This window comes from Coptis chinensis, chromosome 1, assembly GCF_015680905.1.
Source record: "Coptis chinensis isolate HL-2020 chromosome 1, ASM1568090v1, whole genome shotgun sequence".
In the NCBI taxonomy this organism is placed as follows: Eukaryota; Viridiplantae; Streptophyta; class Magnoliopsida; order Ranunculales; family Ranunculaceae; genus Coptis; species Coptis chinensis.
In genome coordinates this window covers 9,837,992-9,855,118 of record NC_141456.1, presented here as the reverse complement: position 1 = coordinate 9,855,118, position 17,127 = coordinate 9,837,992, and the positions used below count along the sequence as shown (strand labels likewise).

General features: G+C 37.5%; 2 protein-coding genes across 3 annotated transcripts; one reads left to right on the top strand and one right to left on the bottom strand.

The window, feature by feature from the left end:
* The first annotated feature begins 8,272 nt into the window (after positions 1-8,272).
* On the top strand, positions 8,273-12,033 carry LOC147521991 (rust resistance kinase Lr10-like). Of its 2 annotated transcripts, XM_086589898.1 has the most exons (6): positions 8,273-9,937; positions 10,039-10,345; positions 10,670-10,747; positions 10,843-11,025; positions 11,148-11,207; positions 11,317-12,033. In XM_086589898.1, exons 1-6 carry the CDS (start codon positions 8,955-8,957, stop codon positions 11,386-11,388), a joined length of 1,683 nt encoding a protein of 560 aa, XP_086446024.1. In that variant the 5' UTR covers positions 8,273-8,954; the 3' UTR covers positions 11,389-12,033. The 2 variants fall into 2 exon arrangements, with proteins under 2 accessions (XP_086446024.1, XP_086446033.1); XM_086589907.1 differs by lacking the exons at positions 11,148-11,207; positions 11,317-12,033 and having other exon boundaries at positions 8,363-9,937; positions 10,670-10,786; positions 10,843-10,980.
* An 894-nt stretch (positions 12,034-12,927) lies between these two features.
* Positions 12,928-15,710, bottom strand: LOC147521990 (putative UDP-arabinopyranose mutase 2). The gene is made up of 4 exons (XM_086589915.1): positions 15,298-15,710; positions 13,879-14,129; positions 13,632-13,800; positions 12,928-13,515 (listed from the first exon to the last, which is right to left on the bottom strand). Exons 1-4 carry the CDS (start codon positions 15,622-15,624, stop codon positions 13,177-13,179), a joined length of 1,086 nt encoding a protein of 361 aa, XP_086446041.1. The 5' UTR covers positions 15,625-15,710; the 3' UTR covers positions 12,928-13,176.
* Positions 15,711-17,127: the final 1,417 nt, after the last annotated feature.

The following is a 17,127-nucleotide window of genomic DNA, read 5'->3' as shown; positions in this document are numbered from 1 at the left end:
AGGAACAAGCACTTTCTTGTGACTCTCCCTCTCCATGGCAGATTCCGAGCTATAATCAAAAAGTTCAACCACCACTTTGCGAGCCTTAGCCTTTTGCTCCAGCCTCTTACGGTTGATTTTCTTCCCTCCACGCCTCTTAAAGTAATGCGCAACCTCCCCCAACAAAGCCTGCTTATCTTCCAAACTCAAACAAGCAAACCTTTCAATCACACCGTTCTTCGTATGAGAAGGGATAGAAATCTCTGCAAAAACAAACTCAAATAAATCAGAACGTCCAAATTATAATTCAAAACACACAAATTACGACCTATAACCAACGACCTACCACGAGATTGTACAGCACGTTTATCAATCTCCAAACCAGGAGGACAATATCTACCCGCAGCCAACAACGGCCTAATACTCTAGCCCTCCTTGCTCACACCCACAAAATAGGAGACTTCCCCTTAAAAACATGAAAACTAAAGTTCATAGCACCCGACCTCCTAAAAACAAAGTGCTCAATCACATCGTTGAGACAGATGTTGTAACCCCTGTCATTCAACAAGTCCAACACATGGAGAATCCTTCAATTGTTCCCCACGAGCTGACAGGGGGCTTTTCCCCAAAAAGTTCAAAACCTCCACAGTAAGACGGGAAAAGGGCAACCTCATCCCAGCCTTCAACTGCCCATAACAATCAACTACTCCTCCACCCCAAGGAACGTAGTCGTTAGTATACAAATTCTTCTCCCCAGCCATATCTTAGATGACCAGGTCGGATTTCACCCAACCAAACTCCCTTCTTAAAGCGGCATAACAATTCACCGACTTAGGCTTTCTCTCATCTACCATCTCCAACGAGGAAGACGACGAAGTCTCATCACCACTACGAACCCTCTTCAACTTCTTCACTTACAATTCTCTCTCTCCATTCATTAACTTCAACCTCACCACTCAAACTATCACTAGTCATAAACATTGCACAATCAAAGAAAGAAAGAAAGCTCAAAGTGTTAAAGTTGAAAGACGAACCTGATTCAAAAAGTACAAGAAGTTTTTTTTTTCTTTCTTCTTCTTTCTTTCTCTTTTTCTTTTCTTTCACTCTAGATTATTTTTTTCCTTTGGTTGAAAAGTGAACAAACAAAAAGCTTCTAACAAGTCAAAAACCCCTCAACTGCCCAAACACCTCGAGACAATCAAAACGTTTCGTGTTTCCAAAACTTAAATCATTACTCGCCTACAAATCGTTGTTACTCCAGGCCCACGAATCCAGTCCAACAGTTCCCGCACATTCCCTAAAACCTAAATTCAAAACAAAACAGCTATCAGACACGTGCTTTCAAACTTTACTTTTTAAACCGTTCTTGTTCCACGCAACAGCTATCCAAAGAACAGATAAAAAAGGGGGTTGTGTAAGTACCCTCCGTTCTACACTACAGAGCACGTGTCCACAAGGCAGGACGTCTTATTTCAGCTCGTCCCACAACATCATATCGTACCAACGACCCAACACCCAGGTCATTCCCAACATCAGTTACAACCATTCATGGAAAGATATCAACTAGCGCAATTCTGGAGCTCAGTCAATGCAACAATCAAGGAGACATTTACTTTGTAACATCAAAGTAATGGTGAATCATCAAGATAGCATACAAGGTGGATCTGCAATCCATAACAGTTCAAGCACACATCTACAAATAGGAAGAGATGAACTACGTAAGGCTTGATTCAAGTTTACCCCGAGAAACTTGATACATAGGCAACTCTTATCCCAAGAAGAGTGCAGCCATTCCCTATCCAACAAATAATCAGGTCGTAGTCCCAAAATAGCCAACATCTACAGTAAGTTATGTGGTGTAAAGTAGTTGTTCATTCAATGGTGGTAGTTCTCCAACTCAGAGATTGGTTTGTTATTACTCATGCATATACTTATTTTTTCTCTCTCTTTTTCTAGTTGAGATATTCATTTTAGTTTATTACATTATATAGCCTGCATCCCAGCTTAATCAGAGACACACAAACATAACAACCACATTCACCCGGCGGTTCCCTGTTTTGATTTTGTTTTCAGTGCTAAATGAACTTATCTGCAGTTAACTCAGACACCTGAATCCGACAAGTTAGATTTGCATGTTTGATGGGTCGACCAACTAATGATGAAAGCCTCATTATAGACAGATTCTGAAGTTTTAATGTCTTTCTTTCCACTTAGTCTTGAGAGAACTATCTAGAAAATATATATAATGTTAGTTAGTTTCTATTAGGGGTGGGCAATGGGCCGGGTCGGGCTAGCCCGGCCCAAACCATTTAAAGCCCTTCAAATATTAAGGCCAGGTCGAGCCGAGTCACAAGTCTAAATCTCAACCCTGATCCTACCCTAAGCCCTCTTTAAAAGCTTTAGGGCCGGGCTTTAGGGCTGGGCCTATATATTTTCTTCTTTTTATTACATCAGTTTTAAAACTCATTTATATTACAAAAATGTACAATAATCTACAAACTCAAAGTCCCACCAACTAGTAATAATCCTGGATAAGTCTAACAATTTAAAATGCACATCCACAATCTAATGAACTGAAGTACATCGAGAATTCGGAATATTAATTTATTCTTCCTTGTACTCAAATCTCACTAAAATTATATTTAACATTTAAATACATAGACAAATAATTATATTATCATTTTAAAAGAATAAGTAATAAATATAAAGAAGAAACAGAATAGCTTTGGGTAAGGGCCAGGGAAGTTGTTAAACTGTTTCTAATATCATAAATTGTTTCCATAATAGATTCAAACAAATATAATATTATCTTTCTTCTAATTTAAAAATGATTCAAGCTTTGTATGTGAAAATGAAAATATTGGCTTTTTGAACAAGCGATGGAGAAAGTTAAGGTTTGAGATTACAAATGTCATTTTTCTGACAAAATTTGTTTTTTGGTTTCTATGTTACAAATGTCTGCTCTGTATTTCGCTTTAATGGTGTGGAAGGAAACTTTTAGTTCTAGACTTGTCTTGGATGTGAATAAAAATACAATTTATAAGAAGTAAGTGGGAAAAGAAATTGAGAATAATAAGTTTTGGACTTTGACTTGATGATCAAAGGAATAAAGTCTTATTTTTTATTAGGCTAGTGCTCATTGTTCTTCATAGCTGCTAAGTTGACAAGTTTTTGTTATATAAAATAAGTTATTGGAAGTATCTTTGGGTGTAAGTGATAAATTACAAAATACAATGTTATTTTAATTGAAAATATTTAACAAAGAGTTGGACAATTATAGTCGTATGTGTATTTATAGTGAAATTGTGAAGCAAGGCTAGTTAGAGATTGGTTAGGGCCGGACTAATGAGGACTGAATTAGGGTCGGGCCTATGTTTTAGAACATTAGCCTTAGCCCTGCCCTAGAAGGCATTAGGGCTAGGCCGGCTAGGCCCCCTACCCTAAACTCTGTGAGGGCTTTATAGGAATTAAGGTCGGGTCGGTCAAGACCGGGTTAGAATCGTTAGGGCCAAATTCCCACCCTTAGTTTCCAGTCAATAAATTTGATGCGACCAGGGGTTTGCTGTGCAATAACTCTTCCATGAGGTGGAAGTGGATGATCTGAAGATAGGACTTATCGTCCGTTAGAAGTTGCAACAAGTGAAATGAACGCTTTGCTTTGTAAATTTGAGACTTTAGAACCAAGACCACCCTTACACTGTTTTGTCTGACAGAGGTAAGTAGGTACTCCCGCTGCACTAATTCTCTGCAGTGAAGTTATGATGTATCCTAATTTTTGGCCTAATTAATTCTCTTCTGATGATCTATTCGACCTCTGATAAAAAAGATGTAATAGAGGCACTATCACACTAGCCGAATACTGTATGTAACCGCAGACAAGACCTTCAAAAAATAGTGTACAGTGTTGATCAAACGACCTAAACCATTGTCAGCCAAAGATTTCAGGAAAGGCGCACACGATGTAATACCGAGAGTATATATGATTTTTGCCAAGAATAATGATAGACCACACACAGTACCATGAAAATTAGATTAGGACATAGTGACAGACATTCTCAGAGTTGCAGTTTTTGTAAAGAAAACTTCTTTAACTATAATTTGTGATAAAACGTGTGACATAATGTCAAAGTATAATTTATTTTACATTATAAAACTAAATATGTTTCCTCAAAACTTAGATCCAAAGAAGCTAATCTCAGCTAGATCCATTTCCCGCCAAAACAAACTACACTAAATCATATTATTTGATCAGAAATAATATGAAAAACTCTCATGTCAATTGTGTAATAAGAGAACGTCGATGCTGAACCGGTTAATGTTATTGCAGACATTTCGAAAGAACTGAAATTTTGTAGAAATAATCTCTATAGTAGTAATTAAGACCATTTTCACAAAATGTCAGCCTTAATTTTGTTTATCTTGTAGTGGCCTATTGCATGGTCTGTTACTCCGTTCTATCAAAAGTGTTGTATACTGCTCCCATCCCTATAATTGAATAATCAGACAATGTGAATTATGTGCTTGCGCTTGATGTATACAACCCCAAGTCCCAACAACCATGTGCAGATGTGCTTGTGCTATAAAAAATTAAAAACATCAACATAGTCCCCAACTGCAATTTGACTAGGCCACTGCGTAGAAATAAAATACAGTCGGATATTGTAGTTATAAAATATATTAAAATACAGTGGCCATATTCCCATATTCTAGTTATATTTTGGTGTCAACGCAGACTCGCAGAGGCAGGGAGAGGATTGCATATTTGCATGTGAGATACTGAGATCTGTACTTACTTTCTTTTGAAATACAATACACTAAATAAACCTATTTTTTACTAAATTTTACAGTTGTCTGGGAACTAAAATGATTGGTTCCAAATATATTCAATTCAAAATTGGAATCAAAACAGATTTAAAACCGATGCTTTCACATCATCCACAAGTATGATTTATGAACTAATCAATCGTTTACGGGAGAAAAACAGAGGAACCAACAATAGCAATTGTTACTGTATTTACAACAGAAAATCTACGAAAAAACACGAGTTTACGGGTTGATGATAATTCATTGAGTTTACATTACATAGCTCAAACATGACTTGAAAACTCATTTAAATAACAAATGCATTTGATAGAGATAACCAATTTTTAAGCCAAATATTTGATCTCTAAGAGCATCTTGAGGAGTGATATCAACATAGCATCAAACACCAAATTTCAATTTCAGAAGAGTTACAAGTTGATAAAAACACCAAAAAAACACCAAACCAAACACCAAATCGGCCAATATTTGGTTCCAGGTTTGGTGTTGTATCAAATCACTCACGATTTTGCCAAAACTGTGCGGTTTTCCCAACACGGCGTAGGCTATATATTCTAATTGGGCTTATATAGCGCGGTTTTGCTAACACTGGGCTTGGGCTTCTATTGGCGCGGTTTTGCCAACACCGCGTGCGTTTTTTCTGAAAATTAGAACTGTTACTTAGAATTTGAGAATTATGAATTGTGCATAGAAGTTAAGAAATTAAGAATTGTGCAATTGAAGAAATTAAGAATTGTGATCCAAAATCGAAAAAATTAAAGAAATTAAAAAATTAAGAATTGTGCAATCCAAAATCTACGATAAGTGTTATAATATCCAAAATTATCCAAAACCTATTATATTACATAAAATTTATTTAGCTGTCTTTTTACGCCCCTTACCACTCGATCCCTCTCCTCTCTCTATTTGGATATTCCCAAGTTGCTCCTCTAAGTTCCTAACCTGAGAATCAAGATCTTCTCTGTCTGCATGAAGGTTAACTACCTCAGCTTGAAGTTCCTCATATCCCTGATGTTGTTGTGTGTACACCTGCTGAATATTCTCATACACTTTTTGAGTCTCGTCATACGCACGTTGGGATTGTAATATGTCTCCTCCCTTTCTTGCCTATCTATATAACAATTTCCCTCCAACTCTTCCTCCCATCACGGATCCAACCTTTTTTCCAACCTGGTTCATCTAACATTTGATGGAACAATCAACATTCAAAATCCCATCAAACATACAAAGCATCATGGTTCTCATATTTTTCCCAAATAGGTCGCGTCGAGACATCACGCGGGCATACACTAGTAATGAAAATCCCCAAAAAATACATCTTTTGTGAGGCTGAAAATCCAAAAAATATTATACATATATATATATAATGAATAGAAAAATAAAATAACTAAACTTACGTGGTGGTATCTTGATCAATCTGCGGCTCTAACTCATGGCAACGAGCACGAGGCACCTCAGGAATGGAAAATGTAAGTAGCCTCCCCATTAGGTCCACACACGGCAAACATCTGAGGATTACTGGCAGACACAAGAGCTGGATGATATGCATTCAGAGGTTGTGGGTTGTAAACAGGCTGTGGCGAATGAGGAATACGTAACTCACGTCTCATCCCTTCCAGGCCCACAAACTCGAAGTTGTTAGCCCGACCAACAGGGGGCAACAACGGACCCATTGAGACATGGTTCCACCATCTATAACACTGATCAGCAGTCTGCTCAACAACAAAAGAAGACGCATCTTGCCAAGGACCACCACTGGCATGAACTTCATGAACTTGAGTTCTATCCCACGACTTCGCATCACTAACATCTGGCATGGGAGCACATGGAACTCCATAACGTCCAGTCATCTGCCTTCAACATCTGTCGTCATAATACCAAACTTACAGTCACGTGCAACAAAAACAACTCTGTGACGTGACAACACACAAGCATGCTGCACAACTAGATCATCAAAGGCAGTAGACAAATGTCAAGGTCTCCACTCAATAGATGACAATGATATAATATCAATCGAAAGACGAGCCATACGGACATTATTATTTCGCCCCTGCCTCGTTACAAGTCAAGTGAGGCCTTGACCAACTACCAAATCTAGGGCGAGTATCAGCAATCATGTCTATGTTAGGACAAAGAGTTCGAAAGTACTCATAAAACCAAATCTCTAAAAGTCTTGTGAATCCTGCAATTTGAGGACTTCCACTTCTGAATGTCTTTGAAGCTTTATCTAACGCTGCTATCAATGTGACATATACTGAGCTACCTAGGTCATAATCTCTCATAGCATGCAAATCAGATACATAAGCATAATATCTCAGTCGTACTGTAGAATGACCATTGGGAAACAGATAATGCCCAATAAAAAACATCAAAAAAGCCCTAACATATACATCAACACCCTCACTACCAGGTAAAACAGTCAAAGCTAACTCCGCTCGTGTATCAGGATCCAAGAGGGGTTCCATATATGCAGTCTTAATATGAGATAGCTTAATACCAGAAGAATCATAAGCATCCGCATCCAAGCGAGGAAAACTCATAAGCATACTATCCATATTCTCATAATTTGTATGAAAAGGTATCGGTTGGCCTATACCGATACTCAACCCAGAAATCATAGTGAAGTATAGTGGTGTGAACCCTAACTCCGCATAAGGGAAATGAAATGTATGAGTTCTACTCCACCATCTTTCTACTAAAGCTATGACCACTGCCCAATTAGCCTTCTCATAATCCACGTCAACCAAAAGACCCAAAGGTGTATACAAAGTACTATCTCTAATGTGTACAAACTCATCCAAACTCTTAATAACCTTCCACCACTCTCTAACACCAAGTAAAGCCGATCTAACTCGGTAGTCAATAACATGCTGATATTATGAAAAAAAAAATAATGCGTATAAGATAATGTATAATATTCAAAATATTTAATCAAAACTAATTAATTACTTGAGTATTAGCCACTGCACTCGACACGTGTTTTGTATCATGTGTAGAAGATACAACTTCCATATCATGTGCTTCACTGGGTGCAAATTGTCAATCGAAATCGTTCATATGATATTCCAGTACATAGGAATGTCTATCAGTCGGCGCGACATCCTCGGGTTCTTCTCCCTCACCGTCTTCTCCCCCACCGTATTATACTTCCTCGGGTTCTTCTCCCTCATTGCCAATGTCGTAACTGTCAATCATCACCCTTGAAAGGTTCAAAAGGATCTATATAAAATTTCAAGAATTTAGATAGGTTTTTTTTTTTTTTTTACTAAGGAGAAGGTTTATAATTGAGAGAAGAGTTGAAAGTGATTGAACCGCGCGGATTTGGTCCTGATTATATAAAAGTAGCATGAGATGTTCAGAACACCACGCGGTTTTCTCAAAACCGCGTGAACTTGGGCCTGTCAATTGGGCTTTAGTGGCGCGGTTTATCCAAAACCGTTTAGTTTGATGTCGAAAATTTGATGTTGCTCCAGAAATTGAAGTTGTTTGGTGTTTTTTTGGTTAAAAATTTTGGTGTTTTTTTTGGTATACTCTAACGATCACAAGTTGTCAAGTTGCATTAAAGAAATACTCCACAATAGAGTGTAGTATGTCTCCTCTTTAGCACTGAAGATTCAATTGCTTAGCACGTAACTTATTTATCCTGCCTAATCCCAACTCCATCTCCAGTCTCCACAGAGGAAAGAAGCCTTCAAAAGTCTGAACATAATAATCACACAGGGAGGATCTTCACTCGATCTGGTAATTTTGGTATGTGTCCAAGCCTATATTTGCTATTCGCTATGAACTGTATTTGTGTATGAAAACAATAGACAACAGGCAAAGTATATATTGTCTATGTTGAATGCTAAACCAGCCATTTTATGCTCGTTTATAACTAAAATTTTATCAATTTTCATTCATAAATTGATGGAAATATTTCGGGGAAACTTTGTGTTGTGGGTTGGGGGAGGTCGGATCCAGATCATTTGCAAAACTATCTAGTTGATTGAAGTTATTGGAAAACATATACATCATCAGGCTCCTTATTGATATCCTCCTCATTTTCATTATTTGAGTCTTATTGGTTTTTGTCATGCCGTTGTTATATATCACTCTTTCTTCCACAATCTACTTGATTGGACGACTACCTTAGCTACATTGTATGACCTGAAATGAAAGAGCGTGATGATGACTCGCAAAGATTATCATACGGGACACCACAACTCTTTTCATACGAGGAACTTAAGAGCTTTACATCAAATCTCAAGAAGAATGTAGGTTTTGGTGGGTTTGGAGACGTCTATAAAGGAAAGTTTCCTAACGGTGTCAAAATAGCTGTTAAGGTATTGAAAGAGAACACAAAGGATGTAATGATCAAGCAATTCATGGCTGAAGTGAGCACGATGGGCAGTATTTCCCATCCAAACTTAATCAAGCTATACGGGTATTGCTTTGATATCGACATGAAAGCACTTGTTTACGAATACATGAAATTCGGGTCATTGGACAAGATTTTGTTTAAGCATCACGTTGATATAGAATGGGAGAAGTTGTATAATATTGCAGTTGAGATAGCAGATGGGCTCTCTTTTTTACATGAGGAATGTCGTCCACGAATAATCCACTATGACATAAAACCCGATAATGTGCTTATTGACTCAAACTATTCTCCTAAGATAGTAGATTTTGGAATGGCTAGACATTCGAGTCAGGCCAAGCAATCAGGATACAGAGGAACCAATAGTTATGCTGCCCCAGAGGTGGGAAAGGGACGACTAGTAACTTACAAAAGTGATGTTTATAGTTTTGGAATGATGTTGTTTGAAATTTTGAGGAAGAAAAGGAATTCTGTAGGCCCGGGGTGGTTTCCTGGAGAAGTTGCGATAAAAGTTGAGAATGATGAACTAGACGAAATTATTTTGGTGTGTGGCATCGAAGAAAAAAATAAAGAAAAAGCAGAGAAATTATCTTTAGTTGCATTATGGTGTACTCAAGAAAAGCACTTCCAGCGGCCTGACATGAGTAGTGTGGTGAAGATGCTCAGGGGTGAAATGAGACTTGAGAAGCCACCCAATCCGTTTGGTTTTTACGACGACTCTCCTGAGAGCAACGTGGTTCGACCACTCCCAAAATTCTCTCCTGCCATTATTGAAGGGTATGAAAATTTTCTGAAATTAATTTGAATCAAATATATGGTCCAACTTTATTTTATTTATGTGAGACATCGCGACTAATTTTATTTTCACCTGTGGACAGCTCTCTAGGGAGAGCAGAAGATTCAACCAGGATCACTTCTGTTCATTCTGGTTCGAGTTCTACATCCAGACCACCTTCCAAGATCATTCCTAATGATCTGAAAAGAGAGAGCATCAAAATTGATTCTGGTAACTCCCACCCAGGACAAAATGCATCACTGCAAAAAGATGATGCGAGGTCATCAGGAACGTCATCTCCTGAGTCAACAGGATCAGTCGAGACTTCAATATCATCTCATTTTGGTGGAAAGAGCTACCCATCCTTACACAGTTCAAAACCGTCCAATTATGGGGCTCCTCAATCCTCGGTATTTAGCTGCAAGCACTATTACCTTCTGCATACATTATTAGTTATCATTTTGATAAACTATGGGTACAATGAGGAAACTTTGTAATTTGAGTCAATTCTTGAGAAGAATCGGAGGAGAGGCATCGTACCTACCTGTTTCAAATTTGGACATTGTTCACTTAGCTTGTGTTTGATTAACCACAGGATATTTCCAGAGAATACCACTTCTAGAAAGTGAATTTTATAAAACAGGGATGGATAGTAACTTTAGTCACACTTGACCTCATGTTTCCGAATTTTGCATCATAGATATTTATCACGCCACTGTAATTCGCCATGGCAGGAGAGGTCAGGAGCAGCTGCTAGCAGATTTAGCAACCCTGTTGGCGCTTCATCAACGTTCGAGGGCGTTGGTTTGCGAGTCAGACTCATAGCTTTACTCATTTTTCAATAGGTGACGGTATGTATTTTGATTAGATGAGCCATTTACAATTCTAACCGAGGGTACCTGTTCAGATTCGGGAAGAACCTCCATCGTATGAAGCATCAGTAATGCAGAGATTTGAGTCTTTTGAGAACCCCATGGCTGGAAGCGGAGCACGTAGTTTTGGATCACGGGATGATGAGGAGCCACCTTTGTCCGAAAACCCCCAGTGTGCGAAAGCACTTTATGACTTCACTGCTGGTGGTGACGATGAGGTAAGACAATGTTAAGACTTAAGAGCTTGATTGTTACCTCCTGGTGGCATCTATTAGTGAAACCTAAGCATAGAGTGTTTCCAATGGGAGACATAGGTTTAATCAAGTTGTTCTTTGTGCAGGTAAACTTGGCAGCAGGAGAAGAAGTTGAAATTGATTATGAGGTGGATGGTTGGTTCTATGTAATACCGCTAACCTCTCTATTGCAATTTTTTTAAAGAAATTATATAGATGTTGATGATTTATTGTGTCTGCCTGAGTCATTTGAATTTTTGTTTATTGCATTTCCAGGTGAAGAAGAAGCGACCAGGAAGAGATGGAAAATTGGTAGGGTTGGTGCCTGTCCTCTATGTGACTATGTGAGCTAATCTATATAGTAAGAGAAAATTTTGTCCTCTCAATCCAGTTTCTTGTGTACCTATGACATCCAGTTTTATTATGACACTACTCTTTAGATGCTTATATATTTTCCATTCCAAGAAATGAGCAACACCACTTAAGGAAGATGGAGAATAATCCCTACCTTGTGTACCTAATGTTCTCTTGGGTTTTCATGCATGTTCTCCACCCATGGGTCTCAGTTTTCTTACAGTTAGTCATAGCTCTTGATATTCCATTGTTTCCAATTTTTCTCATATCCGAGTTTCCATATCTCTTTTGTAGTAGGTTTGTTTCTATTGAGATCTGTATGGTTGACTACATGTCTACATCCTTACACCGGTCTTCTTCCTCCTCTTTTCTTCTATCCCTTTTTCTAATAGATCACGTTGTGTTAACCCTTTCTCAAGTACATATTATAAGAGGGTCAGTTTGTGAGTTCTGTATTCGTGAGGGCTTTGTAAGTTAATGTTATTGTTAGTGTTGTTTGACAACAACGGATGTGATGATAACTATTTCTCCAACCGCAGTGATCATCTGGTTCTCTTTAGTCCACGAACGAGAACCTTCTGCATTGATTTTGTTCTGTTTTGGTTGCCATTAATAAAATCAGGGTGGGTCTTACTTCTTTGCTTTGGTTTTCGGAGTACTTATACTATAGAAAGCTGAAAGGTTTACCTTAATTTGTTTGTTTGGTTGAAGATTGTGAGTTTTGTGGTGTGAAGCAGTGGCTGATTCAGTGGTGGTGGTTCTTTAACACTTAGCTCAATCAGTCCTGAACAGAATCATAGAATTAGAGATTCAACCAAACATCCTTGCATAGGAGTTGAACGCGCCTACAGGACAAAGCAAATCCTTTTTTCTTTCACAAAATAAAACATCCCTATGGTATACTAAATGGTTTTGGAGACACGTACCAGCGGCAATCACCCAACGGTTCCCTGTTTTGATTATTCTTTTTTCCTCTTTTCATTGCTAAGTTCACTTTGCGTTGTGTGCTCTTAGTGCTAAGTCCATGTAGCAATGAAAAGATCACTTTGCCTCTTTTCAATGCCAAATTTGCAAATAACTGACCCCTGAATCCGACAAGTTAGATTTGCTTGTTTGATGGGTCGACCAACTAATGATGAAAGCCTCATTATGGACAGATTCTGAAGTTTTAATGTCTTTCTTTCCACTTCGTCTTGAGAGAACTGTCTAGAAAATATAATGCTAGTTAGTTTCCAGTCAGTAACTTTGATGCGACGAGGGTTTTGCTTTGTAACAACTCTTCCACGAGGTGGAAGTTGATGATCTGAAGTTAGGACTTATTGCAACAAGTGAAATGAAGGCTTTGCTACGTAAATTTGAGACTTTAGAACCAAGACCACCCTTACACTTTTTTGTCTGACAGGAAAGTAGATGCTCCCGTTGTTGTAATTCTCCGCAGTGAATTTACGATGTAATAGAGGCTCCATCACAATAGCCGAATACCGTACCATGAAAATTAGATTACGACACATTGACAGACATTCTCAGAGTTGCTTTTCGTAAAGAAAACTAAACTATAATTTGTTATAAAACGTGTGACATAATGTCAAAATATAACTTATTTGTTCTAAGCCTCATAGAAAAAAGATAAAGAGTACATCCATCAACCTGCAAAAAATAATCCAAGCTTCCAAATAGAAGCTTCGAGGGGAAAACAATAGGAAATTGCAATAATTAAGCAGCTACGAAGTCCAATTTAAGGATGACAAGGGATAGATTTGTTAATCAAAGCTGGTGATTGACTTATGCACTGCCATTGGCTATTCCAGCTGCTCCTTTAGATGGTGGGTTAAGCTCATCCCAAGCATCGATCCATGTAACCATGGCATCAGCTAGCTTGGTAAAGTAAGGGTCCACATTCGAAAGCTTAGCGTTAACCTGCTTTGACAGTTCTTTGTAGCAAGCCTGAACTGTTGTGCACTCCTTTGGAAGGGTTGCAGACTGAAAGAAAGGGATCAGCTCTTCTTGCCAGTAAATACCCTTGTATTCCTTCTTGAGGTTCACGAATGGGTTGCTTGCTTTGCTGTGCCAGATGTAAGGAAGACCAGTCTTGATACCCAGTCCCAAGTGATCACATATCACCTACAGAAAACATAATACCGGATTAACTCGCACATGTTAGAAAAAAATGAGTTTTATTTAAGCAAGCCTATTTCCGCACAGATAACTTTAAATATAGAAAAATAAATATGGAGTACCTTGGTGCACCATCCAGCCCACATATCGTCGTAACGGCCAATTGGCTGACCATCACCCATGAGTCCAAAGTACATTGCAGGGCCAATGAGATCGCGATCAAATGCCAGATTCATGCCACACATTGGGAACAATGTCCCCTTGGGAATTGTCAAAACTGCATCTACATACCTAAAGATAATACGAATTAAGTTTAATTAACAGCACTAAAAAATATATAATCATCTGCTTCCTGAAAAATATACATACCTAGAGTTTCTCTCACGAGGCTTCACGAGTTGAGTAGGGGCATCATAGTCAGGGATGTTGAGCCAGAGTCCATGAGAAACAGCAGTAGGTACACCCTCACGGAGACTGAAAGGGTACCCACGGACAAAGTCTGCACCTTCTCGGTATGGATCGTAGAGAGTGTTAAAGAAAAATGGGGTGGCAGGACAAAGAAGATTCTTAATATGCTGCTCAAGAGCATTGATATCTTTGCCCGATGGATCTTTAGCAACCTATACAACAGTGGAGGTCCCAAGTTTAAATCACCACTATATTCAAGTTTATATCACCAAATTAAAAGTTTAGATCACATTGCATACGTGACTAGCCAGTACATGAAGACACAATAAAGACCCCAAGGACACAATCAACATTTTCATGTAAATTGTGAGTTAGATGGGATGGTGCCAGCAGACTACCAATCAAAACAAATTGATATTTCACTTCTACAATGTGGGGACCATAACCCGAACTGACATTTTATAGCAACAAACTCAAAAAGCCAAGTAACTCCACTAATCATGTAAAGTAGCATGATGCATCAAAAAAGTAGGAGATTGATCTAGACAGCTCTTAAACACAATAACAAACTCAAAACAGCTGGATTCCCCTGATCTTCAATTCAAATTTCAAACTAGAGATCAGCACCGACATATCAAATAGTTGAAAATATAGTTTAGAAAATCTACCTCACAACAGCTAGATCTCATCCATTTTCTTTTCCTATATGCAATAAGCATTATTTTTTATTGTTATCATTAGATCCCAATCAAATTGTTTAATGTAAACCTCGCAAAATTTAACAATAGAAATATGTTCATGTAATTACGACATCGGATCTATTGTGATCTGAACACGCCTTAAGCTGCCAATGCCGGCTATCAAATTCAAAGGTCAGATGCAATAACATACAGGTGTAGGAAAGAAGAATCCAAAATGTACAATTCAATACCAATGCTAAACAATACAAAATAATACAAATAAAATAACTACCATTAGTATTATAATAATTCTAAAAGACAAAACACATTGGTAACTCCTTCAACTACACAAACTATTAAGAGGGGGTTAACAAAAACGTGAATTCACCAAAAGAAAAACAGATCAAATTATTTGCTAATTTTGCAGGCATTACAGTAACTTAAAATTGAACTGATGCAAAAAAAAAAAAACAACAACAAAACCAGATCCAAATTTCCAAAAAAAAAAAATGCAATTCCATCAAAATCTAATAAATCTACTCAAAACTTAAGATCCCCCATAAACCCAGCTAGATCCATTTCCCGCCAAAACAAAATACACTAATTTCTATCACTTCTAACCCAAATCCCACAACCCCCATCATTCAAAACTGCAAAAAAGATGGCATTTTTACAACAAAAAAAAAAAAAATATACTTACAAAGCAGTCATCATCAATGGTGAAAATATACTTCTTCTTAGAAACCATATACCCAAAGCAACGACAAGCAGAATCCTTAAAACTAATACAAGAAGCTTTAGGACCCAAAATCCTATTAATATCATCACGATTATACAACTCGTAATCATATCCTTCAGGTACATGAATTTTTTTGGTGGGATCACCATCTTGAACAATGATTAAATGATATGGTGATAAATATGGCCTCCACATTTCCAGAAATTCCAGATTTCGGATTGTTGGTATCACAATATCGAGCTCATCTTTCAAAAGTGGTGTTGGAATTACAGATGAAGATTCCGCCATTGTTTTAATCAAGGAGAGAAGAAAAGAGGAAAGGGGTGGATTTAACAAGAGAAATAGACAAGTGTTTCTGTTTATATAAAAGATTTCGCACGTATCAGTTGACACGTGTGGGTTTCTATAAATAGACTTGTGGTTTACCTTAGACTTTGGGTAATTTTAGGACTTTATCAAAACTGTATTAAATTTTCCGCTGTTTTTGGCTTTTTTTTTGGGTGTGTTCAAAGTTTGAGTATCTGTATTTTTTATTATATAATATAATTATTATACCTATTTATGAAAATTAAATGTCAGTTATATGTTGATTATATTTTGTATGATTTTGTCATACATTGTTAATATTTTTGGGTAATTTAAAATGAAAAAGGCCTAGGCTATCCCGTGGATATCTTTATAGGGATGAGGATCTGCAGGACTGTTGGATGTGTGATTTAACGGTCTGAAAATTAAAAAAAAAAAAAAAAAATAAGATGATTTTATATTTTTAAACGGTTGGATCACACATCCAACGGGTCGCATACCTAGTCCCTATAAAGATATAGACAAACTCCAACAAAAATATTGTGCGTGCAGTTATTGCAGTACCTACTCTTGCTCACACCATATGTACAACAACACAAGTACGTTACTTTTTTCATTTTTAATCTGATTATTTGCATGATGGTCAGTTGGTCACGCACATTTACGTTATATGGGTGTATCGAAAGTAATGCAACACATGATAGGTGCAAGTGTACAGAGAAGTTGTTTACAATAAGGATGGTTGGTTATGCACAATATTTGGTCAATTAATTTTGAGCCAATGACTAACGTACAGGTCAATTGAATATGAGAGTATAGAGTATAGACAGGCAATGACGTGCATGCATGATGCATTTACAGCTTGAAATGCTACGGATATCCGGAAAACGAGTTGTTGGTCAAACCGTGAAAGATGGGAGGTACTTTGGAAGTAAGGAAAGTTGGCTTTGTGTTGAAAGAGGTCAATCGCGTATTATACACTAAAAGGGCAGATCACATAGAAATTAATACCACGTTGAAGGCGATCTTTTTATTGTGTGTACAGTGTAAAGGTGCCATCAAATTTCAAAGACCTTCTAAAAGTTAGTGCATCTATATATGTATTACCTCCCAAATTTTTTAAATTTGCTTCTAAAATTAGAAATTTCGTGGAAATCCAATTTTAAATAGAATCAAATTTGGTTGCATTACCTATCTAATCTCCTATTTTATTCTTTGCAAATTTGGGATTTCGGATACGGATGCGGAACGACAATAGTAATGTCGAGCGTCATTGCAAATATCGCCCTTATTTTTTTTTTTGACTTTGACCAGCACACCGCGCTATATAGGTGTACATGGGTATCCAATTACCCGAACTGGAACCATTTATAGTGGTTCTGAGTCCTAAAATATTATACCCATTTTAAATGGGTCTTCAAAAACCGACCTGATAAAGAACCGAAACCGTTAGAACCGAATAGTAAAAAATCGATGGGTAACCGA

Bases quoted from the DNA above. Each gene is read 5' to 3' on its own strand.
- LOC147521991 (XM_086589898.1), top strand. From the start codon at position 8,955: ATGAAAGAGCGTGATGATGACTCGCAAAGATTATCATACGGGACACCA. The intron at 10,346-10,669 runs GTATTTAGCTGC...TCGCCATGGCAG, and splicing joins ATGGGGCTCCTCAATCCTCG to GAGAGGTCAGGAGCAGCTGC. The intron at 11,208-11,316 runs GTAATACCGCTA...TTGCATTTCCAG, and splicing joins AGGTGGATGGTTGGTTCTAT to GTGAAGAAGAAGCGACCAGG.
- LOC147521990 (XM_086589915.1), bottom strand. From the start codon at position 15,624: ATGGCGGAATCTTCATCTGTAATTCCAACACCACTTTTGAAAGATGAG. The intron at 13,801-13,878 runs GTATGTATATTT...TATTATCTTTAG, and splicing joins CCTCGTGAGAGAAACTCTAG to GTATGTAGATGCAGTTTTGA. The intron at 13,516-13,631 runs GTACTCCATATT...TGTTTTCTGTAG, and splicing joins GGGCTGGATGGTGCACCAAG to GTGATATGTGATCACTTGGG.